The 12,725-nt window shown below is 45.1% G+C and overlaps 1 protein-coding gene across 3 annotated transcripts in view; it reads right to left on the reverse strand.

The window, feature by feature from the left end:
• The window catches only part of CACNA2D3 (calcium voltage-gated channel auxiliary subunit alpha2delta 3), a 773,665-nt gene that overhangs the window by 80,516 nt on the left and 680,424 nt on the right, over window positions 1-12,725 (reverse strand). For all 3 annotated transcript variants that reach the window (XR_004986777.2, XM_036430835.2, XM_036430833.2), the window contains 2 exons: window positions 7,552-7,614; window positions 2,001-2,071 (listed from right to left, as the gene is read on the reverse strand). Coding sequence is in view for 2 of the 3 variants with exons in the window: in XM_036430835.2 (XP_036286728.1) it covers window positions 2,001-2,071; window positions 7,552-7,614 (134 nt within the window). In the remaining variant the exon portion in view is untranslated. The remainder of the gene's footprint in view (window positions 1-2,000; window positions 2,072-7,551; window positions 7,615-12,725) is intronic.

Consider the following 12,725-nt stretch of genomic DNA (forward strand, 5'->3'; position numbering starts at 1 on the left):
GCCTGTTGTGAGGCGTGTGGATGCAGAGGAAGCATCACCTGAGGCCAAGGCTGAGCCAAGATCCATAGCGACCAAGGTCATAGCAACAGCCAGCAATTATAGAGCCCTGATGTATGCCAGGCACCGTGTCAGAACCTTATGCTTATCATTACCTTATTAACTCGGACAGCAACCCGTGGAAGTAATTAGCATTATCATCTCCATGCTCCCCATAAGGAAACCAAAGCTTGGCGGGGTTATGTGTTCTAAGTCATGCAGCTAGTCATGAAGCCTGGATTCAAACCCAACCCATCAACTCCTAATCCCAAATTCTCCTGGTCCCCAGGAGGGGCCCCTTCCAATAGGCTTAGGAGTCTGTCAGCTCACTCCCAGATGATAGCAGTTGCTGTTAACAATGAAAAAAAGTCCCCAGCCCTTCCCTTTTTACAAATACATTAGTTACTCTCTCATAGTGAGAGAATGTTCTAGATTCATGTCAACCACACTTCACCCACATTAAGGAGAAGACTAGGAATTCAGAATTCCACTCTACAACCATTCTTTCTCCGACCAAACCGTGTGAAAGACATATCCAAGAGGAAAAAGAAAAAAACAGATTTTGTTAAAGAAGTTGAAAAACTCTGCTTTCAGATGAGAAACGGGTATGTGATTACTCTTCCTCTTTGGTCTCCCCCGACTCCCAAGCTGAAAACATGCTAACACGATACAAATGTACACACCCACATAAAGACAGCAACACCAGCGGTGCCCTGGGCGGCAGACACTCCAGGAGTGCCCTGGACGCTTTAAGACATCCAGAGAAACTCCATAGCAACCCAGCCCGGCTCCCAGCAGTTTTCACGCATGTGCACCCTGACTCCTGGCACCCCAGGTAAAGCCTGTTCTTGAATTCCAGAGAAGCATGAGCGGAGTGAGTCAGAGATTGCAGAGATTGTGGGCCTGGGAGCAAGTGTGTCAGAGATTGTAGAAGGGCTGGACTTGGGCCAATTTCTGTATCATTTCTTTTCCCCCTCTTTCTGGCACAAACAAGCTATGGAATCTCAACAACTGGGCCATCACTTTTGAATTCCCTGCTTTCAGCAGAGTGCTCAGATGGTCCTATTGACTGGTTTCAAAGTCTGACTTCCTGAGCTAACACTTCCTGGCCATTCAGCTGCAGGAGTGTGACCCACGGGGAGACTGCCCTCCCTGCCAGCAGCCACTGGTGCGTTGAGGCCCATCCTTGTATTTCCTGCAATTCAACAGCACCAAATATGCCCATGAAGGCATCCCTCCAGAGGCCTGGGAGGCCAAGGGAAGAGATACAGTTTGACTCCTGGGGGACATTCCTAGCACCCTGATCTCTTGGAGGTGATGGCTTTTCCCACAGGCTTTGGTGCCCCAAGAGCAGGGCTGGCCATCCTAGGACAGACTGTGAGGAAGCTTCACTCAGGTCCCTGAGTGCTCTCCGGACCCAGTTGCGTAGTACATGCCGCCAGCGGAATGTGGCACCATCTGGGTTTGCTTCTAGCAGCAGATTTAAACTTACCTCCAGCTGGGAGCAAGTGTTGAGACCTTTCACTTGATTTCATACAATTATATCATCAACTCTCTAAATATCACTTTCCATCCCTGAGGTCCAGCTCTCCCTGGCTTGTCAATTGGAGACAAAATGCACCCCTTTTTGACCAGGTGAAAATGTTTCCTACTTTTTTTTTTTTTTTTTTTTTCCAATCACTTGTTTGAGACTGATATACTTGAGTCCCAGTGCAGGCTCCAACTTCAATATTGGCCTCCAATAAACTCTGGGCTGGGTGAACAGGAAACTCATTGTGAGCTGAGTTTCTGAGACTCTTAACACTCGCGAAGAGGCATCGGGTTTCAGCGAGATCTTCTGGAGCATGAACACAAGTGCAGAGCAGCCACGGGGTCAGTCCAGGCTTGCTTTATTTGACCTTGGTTTGTTTTATTTTATTTAGGCAAACTTTCTCCGGGGGGCGCAGGGGGTCATAAAATCTTACCTTTTAAAGGAGCCCATTGTTAACAATTTGTGCATCACAGCTCCCTCGATCTCACCAAAAAAGTCCCCAGTCTGCGAGGAAGAAAAGAAGACCCATGAGGAAGCATAGAGAAATAAGGGGCCCACACACCAGAGAAGGAAGAAAAATGGACACAGTCTGCATCCTGGAACTGACAGGAGCAAAAGGCAGGTTTTCAGGGTTTTACATAAAAGTGGGAAAGGTCTTCATAGTCACAAGATGGTGTGAGCAAACTAGTAAGCAGATGTGAATGGTCTGCAGTGTGTGGCAGGGACGGGGTGGGGGGTGTTGTATTGCATAGCACATGCTGAATGCTGGGATTACACACAATACACACATACACACCAACTACCCTGGATAGAGGAAGCATTAATCTGCAGGCAATCCCTTGTGATTAAAACACTACTTCATACAGATAGAAACAGGCTGTGAAAAGGCTTCCTAAGCATTAATAAAAGAATTGTTTATAATTCCTGGATGACCTGTTTAGGGAAATATAGCAGTTCTCTTCATCGGCCCTCTACCATTTCCAATAGCTGAGAACATGCCCTTTCTCAACATCACTTTCTGAGAAACTCTCTTTCTGTCCATGGGCAGGCAGTGCATATGTGGATAAAATAGGAGTCAGCCCCTTGAGGAGACAGCTTGGCAGTCAGATTCCAGTGGCCTACCCTCCCCCTACCTGGGGCTGTCTTCAGGGCCTCTGAGGCCCAGCAATCCTTCCCACCCCAAGTTGACGCTTTCAAAAATCTAGTTGTTGATTGAGATTCCCTAACTTTGAATGAAGGTCAATGTCCTCCCGCAGCCCTCATCCCTCCAGTGTCCCTCAGGGGAGGGGCATGCAATATGGCAGACCAGCCTTTCCCAGCCCTGGCACCAGCCAGTGTCCACCAGGAGAGAACCCTTCTTTTTACTGTGGCTGCTCCGAGGATTTATAGCTTCTGTGTGGTTGTGTGGAGGGCATTACTCTAGGACAGTGGTCAGCAAACTCATTAGTCAAACAGAGCCAAATATCAACAGTACAATGATTGAAATTTCTTTTGAGAGCCGACAACCGACTTCTGCGCATAGGCCACGAAGTTTCAATTGCACTGTACATGCGCACCCACACATGGTATTTTGTGGAAGAGCCACACTCAAGGGGCCAAAGAACTGCATGTGGCTCGAGAGCCGCCGTTTGCCAACCACTGCTCTAGGAGGCTGAATTAATATGGTCCATAGGCTTTGTGTTAACTTAATCCCGATTCCTTTCGCAACTGAGTGACCTCAACATACTCCTCAGAGTTTTCAGACAGAAAAGCCTACGTGCACTTTACCAAAGAGTCAGGAGAGGAGGAGACAGAAATAGGAAACATTTCTCTGCCTGAATATTGAGCACTGCCTTTTCACTAAGGCACATGTGTCAAACACAAGGCCCGCGGGCCAAATCCGTCCCGCCAGGCCTTGCAATGTGGCCCGCACCGCGCTGTCATCACTGCACTCCGCTGCGTTTCCATCACAATGACAGTTTATGACTATTCAGTAAACCATTCGGCCCGCGATTTAGGCTGAATTTTAGATTTTGGCCCCTTCTCTGATTGAGTTGGACACCCCTACACTAAGGGACACTTGGTGAACTGGCATGTGAGGCCGCTAGCAGCGAGAGGACTTTGGTGTAACATGTGTGTACGTGGGCCAGTGCCAATGGAACTGGTTCCTAGTTGAAGAAGAATTATCCTGCCGGAACTGGTTTGGCTCAGTGGATAAAGCGTCGGCCTGTGGACTGAAAGGTCCCGGGTTCGATTCTGGTCAAGGGCATGTACCTTGGCTGTGGGCACATCCCCAGTGGGGAGTGTGTAAGAGGCAGCTGATCGGTGATTCTCTCTCATTGATGTTTCCAACTCTCTATCCCTCTCTCTTCCTCTCTGTAAAAAATCAATAAAAAATATATTTAAAAAAAGAAGAAGAAGAAGAAGAAGAATTATCCTAATTGGGGTGCAGGAAAGCAGACAACATCCAACAAGCTCAGGTAGAGGCAGGCTCCCAGGACAGGGCTGCAGGCCTCCTCCCCGGAGAGATCCTGCTGGGAGCAGAGCCCATGGGTAAAGCCATGGCTCTGCTAGTCACTATTTCATGGTTTACGTTGTTGGCTGGTCCAGGACTCACACTGGAAGACACCCCACCCCCTCCATCCCCCAGGATCAGGCTCCTGTCTTGGCCCTTCATGATTCTGGCAGAAGGACAGAGCTCCTCCTCACTGGTTATTAATTTGGGTTCTTGTTCTATCAATGACTCTTAAAAAAAAATAAAATTGTGCTAACATTGGTTCATAACATGTAAGTTTCAGGTATACACCTGTTGGGGAGTATGAGAGACTTAGTTGGAAAGTTGTAAGGAGGACATTCTCAGAAAAGGGAAGTGTGTGGAAGGCTGTCTGCCCCGTTTATTGGAATTCCAACTTAGGGGAGACTTAGGGGAGTGTCGAAGGTGGTATCCCTAATTATTCCTTGACCTTTCCAAACAAGTCTGTGTATGTGCAGACCCCCAGGTGTTTACTGGAATCCTTCATCTTCATCTTTGGGTGCCCTTGCTTAAAGGAAACTGCAAACACATGTGCCTCCCAAGATTACTTCCCCTACTGACTGTATCTTAAAGATATTGTAGCTGTTACAATAAAAAGCTAATGAGGCAGGCAATAAATACTGCTTGGCCCCTTGAGCCAGGCAATCCCTTAGCCCTCTCTTTCATAGTGAAATAGTGAGGGAGTAATCTGTTCATCCATTATTCAGGGGCTGCTAGTCAGCCCTGGCATACACCATTATAATATAGTATCTGTAACTAGAGACCCGGTGCACAAAATTCGTGCACGGGGTGTGTGTTCCTTAGTCCAGCCTGCACCCTCTCCAATCTGGGACCCCTCGAGGAATATCTGACTGCCAGTTTAGGCCCGATACCAATAGGAATCCCTCTCACAATCCAGGACTGCTGGCTTCCAACTGCTCACCTGCCTGCCTTCCTGATTGCCCCTAACCACTTTTGCCTGCCAGCCTGATTGCCCCTAACTGTCCTCCCCTGCAGGCCTGGTCACCCATAACTTCCCTCTCCTGCAAGCCTGGTCCCCCCAAGTGCCCTCTCCTGCAGGCCTAGTCCCCCCCAACTGCTGTCCTCTGCAGGCGTGAGTCCCCCACAATTGCCTTTCCCTGCAGGCCTGGTTATCCTCAACTTCCCTTCTCTGCTGGCCTGGTCACCCCTAACTGCTCTCCCTGCAGTCTTGGTCCCTCCCAACTGCCTTCCTCTGCTGGCCAGATCACCCACAACTGTCCTCCCTTGCAGGCCTGGTCCCTCCTAACTGCCCTCCTCTACTGGCCATCTTATGGCGGCCATCTTGTGTCCACATTGGGGCAGTCATCTTTGATCACATGAGGGAAGCCATCTTGTGTGGTTGAGTGATGGTCATTTTGCATATTACTCTTTTATTAGATAGGATAGAGGCTGGGTGCACTAGTGGGGGCCAGCTAGTTTGCCCTGAAGGGTGGCCTGGATCAGGATAGGGGTTCCCTTCGGGTGTGGGGCAGCCTGGGTGAGGGGCCTATGGTGGTTTGCAGGCTGGCCATGCCCCCTGGCGACCCAAGTGGAGGCTTTGAGATCTGGGATTTATTTATCTTCTATAATTGAAACTCTGTAGCTTTCAGTGAAGGCCTGGGCCTGCCAGGGTGTGCAGAAAGCTTTGCTTCTTCCATTGCCTGGGAAACCGAGCCTCCTGCTTGCTCCATGGCTGTAGCCATCTTGATTGGGTTAATTTGCATACTCATTCCTGATTGGCTGGTGGGCATGGCTTGTGGGTGTAGCAGAACGATGGTTAATTTGTATATTATTCTTTTATTAGATAGGATGCTATAGCATGCTCACCACCAAAGTCTAGTTTCTGTGCATCACTATACATTGAATATCTAACTGTTTCTCCTCCCAGCATAATGGGTGTATTACCACAAGCCTATGGACTTCCAGCTCCCTCTGAGACTGACCTTATTTTGTGGGCTTATTCTTCTCCTCTTATATAATAGCCATTAACTAGCCAATGTCCAATGATGTTCAGCCTCTGAGGAGATGGGGTGTGGGCAGTTTGAGTGTCAACAGTATGAGTTTTCACCCATCAAAGGTGTATTTAAAAATCCCACAGTAATCTCATGGATGGAAAAGAAGAAAGCACAATTCTACACGCTATCTATGGCCTGTATTTATACATTAACTAGCATTAAGCTCTGACCTTACGAAGCCACACTTAAGGACAATTAATTAATGTATTAAGCAATAATGGGTCTACTGTATTGTTGGCTACTAAAGAATTTCAAATTATTTAAATGGGAATTCATTATAAAATGTCAGCATCCTCAATATTAGAGTTAGAAGAAACCAGATGTAGTCAACCATCCTCCTTTCACCGAGCCCACCAGGAGGTACAGGTAGGTTCGGTGATGTACACAAGTTCTCAAACCTAGTTAAGGAAGAGAGGTCTCACCAGGACCTTTACCTGTACATTGCACAGCACTGCTACCCCTGTCTGTATTGTATCTTCTTATAATATATAATAATATGCTAATTTTACTTCTAATTGCAAAAAAAAATAAATAAAAATAATGCACAAAATTTTAATGCCATGAATTTTAACTTTTATTTTGATTTCTGAATACACTGGAGACTTCTGTGCTCAGCCCCATAGCTTGTTTGTTTCTTTGTTTTTCTATCTCTTTCCCTCCAGCCCCTGCACTGCACATGGTTCCCTCAAATGAAGAACATTCTTTGTCTACCCGTATTTTCCGGCGTATAAGATGACTCCCTAATTTTACAGTTAAAACATATGTTTAGGCCTATATTCGCTGTATAAGACTACCCCCCCACTTCAAAGAAAGGACTTACTTTGCCGTCAAGATCTGCAGGTAATTTTTGTGCAATTTTGGTCTTTTGCCCCCGATTTTCGGTTGACTTTTTTTCCGTTTCAAAAGTCGTCTTATACGCCTGAAAATATGGTATCTCTGGATCCTTGTCCCTCAGTGTTGAGAGTGCAAGTTAATCCTTGAACTCAGATTACTGATTTTTAAAAAGCAAAAACCAGAAAAGAAAGCTATAAAGAATAATTATGTTGGAATATATATGTATATATCGGTGTCTGTGTGTATATATAAATTATATATATATATGAAGATAAAATATCAAAAGGAGGAAACCTCCTTAAAATTGCCCAAACTTTTTAAGGCACCTCTACCCTTGAGGCATGGAGTTCTATAAATTGAACATTTTATGAGTGAGTGAGCAGACCTTGGGCTCTGCACCGCCCCCATCCACCCCCAGACCCCCCACTGGGAGGTAAAAACTCTTTGGGGCCTGCTGAGAAGTGGGCTGTGACATTCTTAGAGGGATGGAAATAAGGGTTTATAATCTCCTGCTATTACCTCTTAAATATAGATCATTGTCTCAAAGTTTTAACGCCATAATTTGCATTCCCTGACTCAAGCACATCCGAGCTCCTTACCCTCAGCTGATAGGAATTTCTCACCTGTGTGTAGTCTTCAGACACCAGAATAAATCCATTATTGTCTATGAGGTAACAGTTCACGGTCTAGAAAACAAAAATACCACAATTTCAACTCTGTGTCCTTGGACTGCGTTCGCACAAAAGGACGCACTTGCAATGGGAGAGAAACCCATTTTGGGTTGTGGTGGGCGAGTGGGAAAGGCCTGCTGATTCTAGGAGTTAAGGCCATGGTTTATATAACCCCGGTGTTTACTTTGCAAAACCCAAAAACAAAAATTAAACACCAAGCAAGCCTGGACATCCCAGATTAGGAGAAAAAGAAGACGCATTAAACATTAATGAATTACAGCTTGCCTTCCATTTTTTCTTTATGTGGATAATACTTCCCAAGAACAAAGTGTGCAGAGGCCCCGAGCCTGTACTCATAGTGGTTGAAGTGCAGGCTGGTTTGAAAGCAAAACACCAGCACAATGTCATTACTCTAATGATGTATTAATGAAAACACCGTGTCAGCTCAGAAGACCATCAGGGGACCAGGCAATATTTTTTAATTTGTTCATAGACTTGGGCAGGGGTGGGGGAAGGAGCAGACTTCTGTTAAAGGGGCCCCTCAGGCCTCCTAAAGGTTTTCAAACTGTGTTTTTAATTGGGAGCTGGATTTGGGGGCAGGGCTGTTAGCTTTTGGTAGCTTAGACTTATAAATTGTGGAAAGCAAGGTAAGCCCAAACCTCTGCTTCCCCCACACTACTTTAATCTCAAGTGAATGATTTGCTACAGGCTAAGTTTTAATTACAGTGCTGTGGAGTTTAAACTTAAGGTTTAATTCCGTCCTTGATGTAACTCAGTTTCTATTTATTGCAGCTTTACATACCAACTGCAGCATTTAATTTGTAACATATCTTTACCCTGAGCTGAGTTCCCCTCGCTGCAGGCCACCGCAGGGCTGGTGTTTTCAGGGACGTTTACCTATCCATGGGGTTGGTTTCCATCAGGAACAAAAAGGTGCAGCACCAAGCTGCTCAGAGAGACTCATCCCTGATGATGTGGCAGTGATGGGGAATTAGCAGAAAATGAGAAGCTTGTAAGCACCTTCTATGAAAGAGTGGGTGGCTCTGGTGAGCAGTGGGGTTTCTTTCCATTACTCAGAGGGGCCAGATGAATGGCTTGGGTAACCTGGTCACACTCCTGCTATTTGAAGAAGCTCTTAGCTGCATGGATATTACTCTGGCCCTGCTGGGAAGCTTGACCAACTTTGTCCTTTTATTTTTTTGTAGACAACATTATGGAAGCCACCTCATAGAGCTGTGCTGTCCAATATGAGCTACATGCAGATTTAATCTAATGGTAAGCTAACGAATTAAAATGAAAAATCCAGTTCCTCGGTTGCACTAGTCACATTTCAAATGTTTCATACCAGCTATAGCTAATGAGTCTACTTTTGGACATCCATCACTGTAAAAAGTTTTTTAGGCAGCAAAGTTTTTTTTCAATAAATAAATTCATTTTCTTTTTTTAAATATTTTTATTCATTTCAGAGAAGAGGGGAGAGGAGAAAGAGATAGAAACATCAATGATGAGATAGAATCATCGATTGGCTGCCTTCTACACACGCCATCCTGGGGATTGAGCTTGCAATCAGGGCATGTGCCCTGACTGGGGATTAAACCGTAACCTCCTGGTTCAGAGATCGACACTCAACCACTGAACCACACTGGGCCTGTGTGTTCATCAATCGTTTATGTTATTGGGAAGGCTTCTGATCAACGATAGGTTGGGGATCGAACCCGAAACCCAGGCATATGCCCTGACCTAGAATCAAACTTGTGACTTCTTGGTTCGTGGGTTGTTGCTCAACCACTGAACCACACCGGCCAGGCAACACACACTTTTTGAGTTAATATCTGAAAACAAACAGATATTAACTGTTTGATTTCTGATTTGGACTTTGTCCAAACTGAGCTGAGGGGGGTTTTTTGTGCATCCCTACCACTTGTAAAGGAATAATCTAGGAAAGAAAAAGAGCCCATTATAGGCTAGAGTTTAAAAATATACTTGATGATCCACCCAATTTGGTCCAATTGGTATACATCCTACTAGTTGGTGATGGGAAGAGGAACAGGAGGAGTGCTGGCTCCGGAGGACAATGTGCCTAAGCTTCCCTGTGCTCCAAAGGACCTTGCGTCTGGCTCCAGCATAGCAGGCACGCTCTCCTTGGTAAGGGCTGGGGTGTCACATTAGCTTTACACTGACTACCAATTGGTGCTCACTTCTTGGACCATACTTCCATTCAACATTATTTTTAAATTCATATCCACCCTCCTTAAATTAGGTTTCCATGACAGGAAGAAATGGCAGAGAAGAAACCATACTGTTTATGAGTAAGTTTGTATTTCAAGGTTACACCGATTATTAATAGACTTGGCCCCACTATTAACCAAGAAACAGATACTGCCAATGTTTCCATTTACAAATCACTCAGAAAATCACAGGTCAAAAGTAAGGATGCTGTGTCACTGATGCAGACCTGGGTCGCTGACTCTGACAGGTGCTATTACATTTCGTAAGCAACGCTTTCATGTTAGGTAAATTGAGTCACCACCATGACTTCCTGAACAGACCTCCCTTCCAACAACCACTTGGATATAATTGTTATTGGGAAGTGCGGTGGAGTGAAATAAGCTCACTGGAACCAGGGGAGCAGGATGCTGGGTTTTGGAATAGTTGGTACAAAATCAGCCAGATTCCAGTCTGACCAATTGCTTCCTCTATGTCTCTTTACAATAAATAATAGTCAGTGGACTTTTCCATATCCCTCCCCAACAAAAGGAAATAGAGGAGACATTTTCTTAGCCTTCCCTCACTAGGCTACTTTCCCCCTAAAATTAAGCCAAGTATCTTGGAAGGTGTCTGGCCATCTCCCTGTCCAAGCTGAAATCGGAGAAATTTAGCTCTAAGTTTTGACAGATATTGTGAGCACCTACTCCAGAGGTGAGGTTGTTTGGAAAATACAAAGATAAAGACAGAGAGGAAGAGAGGCAAAGAGAAGTTTTTTTTGTTTTTTTGTTTTTTTTAGGGCATCTTTCTTCAATTATTTGGTGACTCAGTATTGCTCAGAGGAATCCGATTCCAGGGCACAAAGGCAGATGAGTCAGAACCTGAGGATGAAGCCTGGAACAAGGCCATGTTCACTGGGTAAAATCACAGAGAGTGAGGAAAGCTGGTGAGGAAGGGGCCTGGGCTGAGAAGCAGCACTGAGCTTGTGTGGGATTAGCCCCCGGAGGCTCAAGTGCTAGCTGGAGAATCATAGACTCTAACATTTGGTATCTGTAACCTTGAGCAAAATCTGTTAATACTAAGTCTTAGTTTTCTTATCTGAAAGATGGAGATAGCAACACCTATTTCCTGGGGTTGCTGAGAAGATTAAGTGGGAGGGGAGTGCCCAGTGCTGAGCACCTGTGAAGAGCAGAGTGCATAGGAAGCCCTCAAAGAACTTGTGCCCATAGGCATTCAGCAAATGATGTTTATTGGTCACCTACTGTGTGCCATCAAGTGTCTTAATGCTATACACTTAGAAAGGGAATTTGCTCCATAGTTCATAGCAAGATGCCTTGGAGGCTGGTTGGTTGAGCTTGGTTGCTTTTTTTTCTGTCTTTTGTTGCGGGGGAGGAGGGTGGTGGTGATGGGGTTGACTTCTCTTTGCTTTGATTGGTGCAGGCTGAGTAATGATTGCTTGCCAGCATTATACTGGCTGTTGTTTTAATTTGTAAAGAGAGAGAGGTAGGGGAGAGGGAAGGGGAGGGAAGGAGAGGGGAAGAGAGGGAAGGGAAGAAAAAAGGGAAAGGGGAAGGGAGAAGGTTGGGCTCTTACATCTGAGGATGGGGCCTGAATCTTTGCATTTCAGCCACCTAAGGTGACATTTCTTACTACCTTTTGTCCAGGTCTCACAACCTGACCCCTAATATATTGAGTGTGGAACAGACTGACAACTTTCTTCCTATCACTTGAGGTATCTTTTCCTCATAGGTCAACTATATATCAAAATACTTTCTTTTAAAGATAATTAAAAATGTTTTTCAATTACAGTTGACATACGTACAATATTATTTCTGTTCCACGTGTACAGTATAGTGCTTAGACATTTATATAATTTATGAATTATATAAATTCATAAATAAGTCTAGTACCCATCTGACACCAGGCATACCATGCATAATTATCACAACATTATTGACTATATTCCTATGCTGTACTTTACATCCCTGTGACTATGCTGTAACTACCAATTTGTACTTCTTCATCTCTTCACTTCTTTCACCCAGTCCTTTCACCCCTCTCATCTGGCAACCATGAATCAGTTCTCTGTATCCATGAGTTTGTTTCTTTTTTGTTTGTTCACTTATCAAAATACTGTCTTTTGAAAAATTGATTGCAAAGGGGTCACTTTGAACAGAAGTGCCAGGCGGGAGTTACTGGTGCCCTTGTACTCAATAGCTATTCCACTGGCTGGGTGGGTGGGTGCAGAGATGTAGGCACCTGGATACTTGACTTAGCTTTTTCCCCAGCTTGTCATACATCAAGGAGGTCTTTTAGATTCCAGAGGAAATGTCTAAAAGTCTAGTCATGACTATTCATCTCTGTTCCTTTAGAACAAGAGAAGGTGGCGGCTGATTTTTAATATAAAATATTCTACCTTCTTGCTGCCCTCACACCTTCTGCAAATGCCTCACTAGGAAAGAAACTTCTCATCTTCCAATGTCTTTGCAAAACTGTGCCTTTATCAGGAGATGGTGGAAAGGAGTGGGAGAAGAGAATGAGAGGAGTGAGGAGACAATGGTTTCTATGAATAAAACACACAAATGGGCATGCCCCTCCTTCTCTTTTGTCTGAATGCCAACCTTATTTCCACAGACCGCACTAACCTTTGACCCCTCAGCACCCTGCATGTGGTGAGCTCTGCCTGTAAATGGCTTCTTATGCCTTGAGATGTCATCTCTGTCTTCATATTCAGGTGACTTAAATATTGCACCTCAGAGAAGTCTTCCCTGACCACCCACATTAGTTGAATTCCCAGCACTTGTCACAGTTGATAACCACACATGCTGTCTCCCTGCTAACTAACCAGTGAGCTCCCATGGGATGAGGTTCCATTTCTGATTCTGCTTACCACTGACTCCAAGGGTTAGAGGTAACAGGCA

This window comes from Pipistrellus kuhlii, unplaced genomic scaffold, assembly GCF_014108245.1.
Source record: "Pipistrellus kuhlii isolate mPipKuh1 unplaced genomic scaffold, mPipKuh1.p scaffold_m20_p_11, whole genome shotgun sequence".
NCBI lineage: Eukaryota > Metazoa > Chordata > Mammalia > Chiroptera > Vespertilionidae > Pipistrellus > Pipistrellus kuhlii.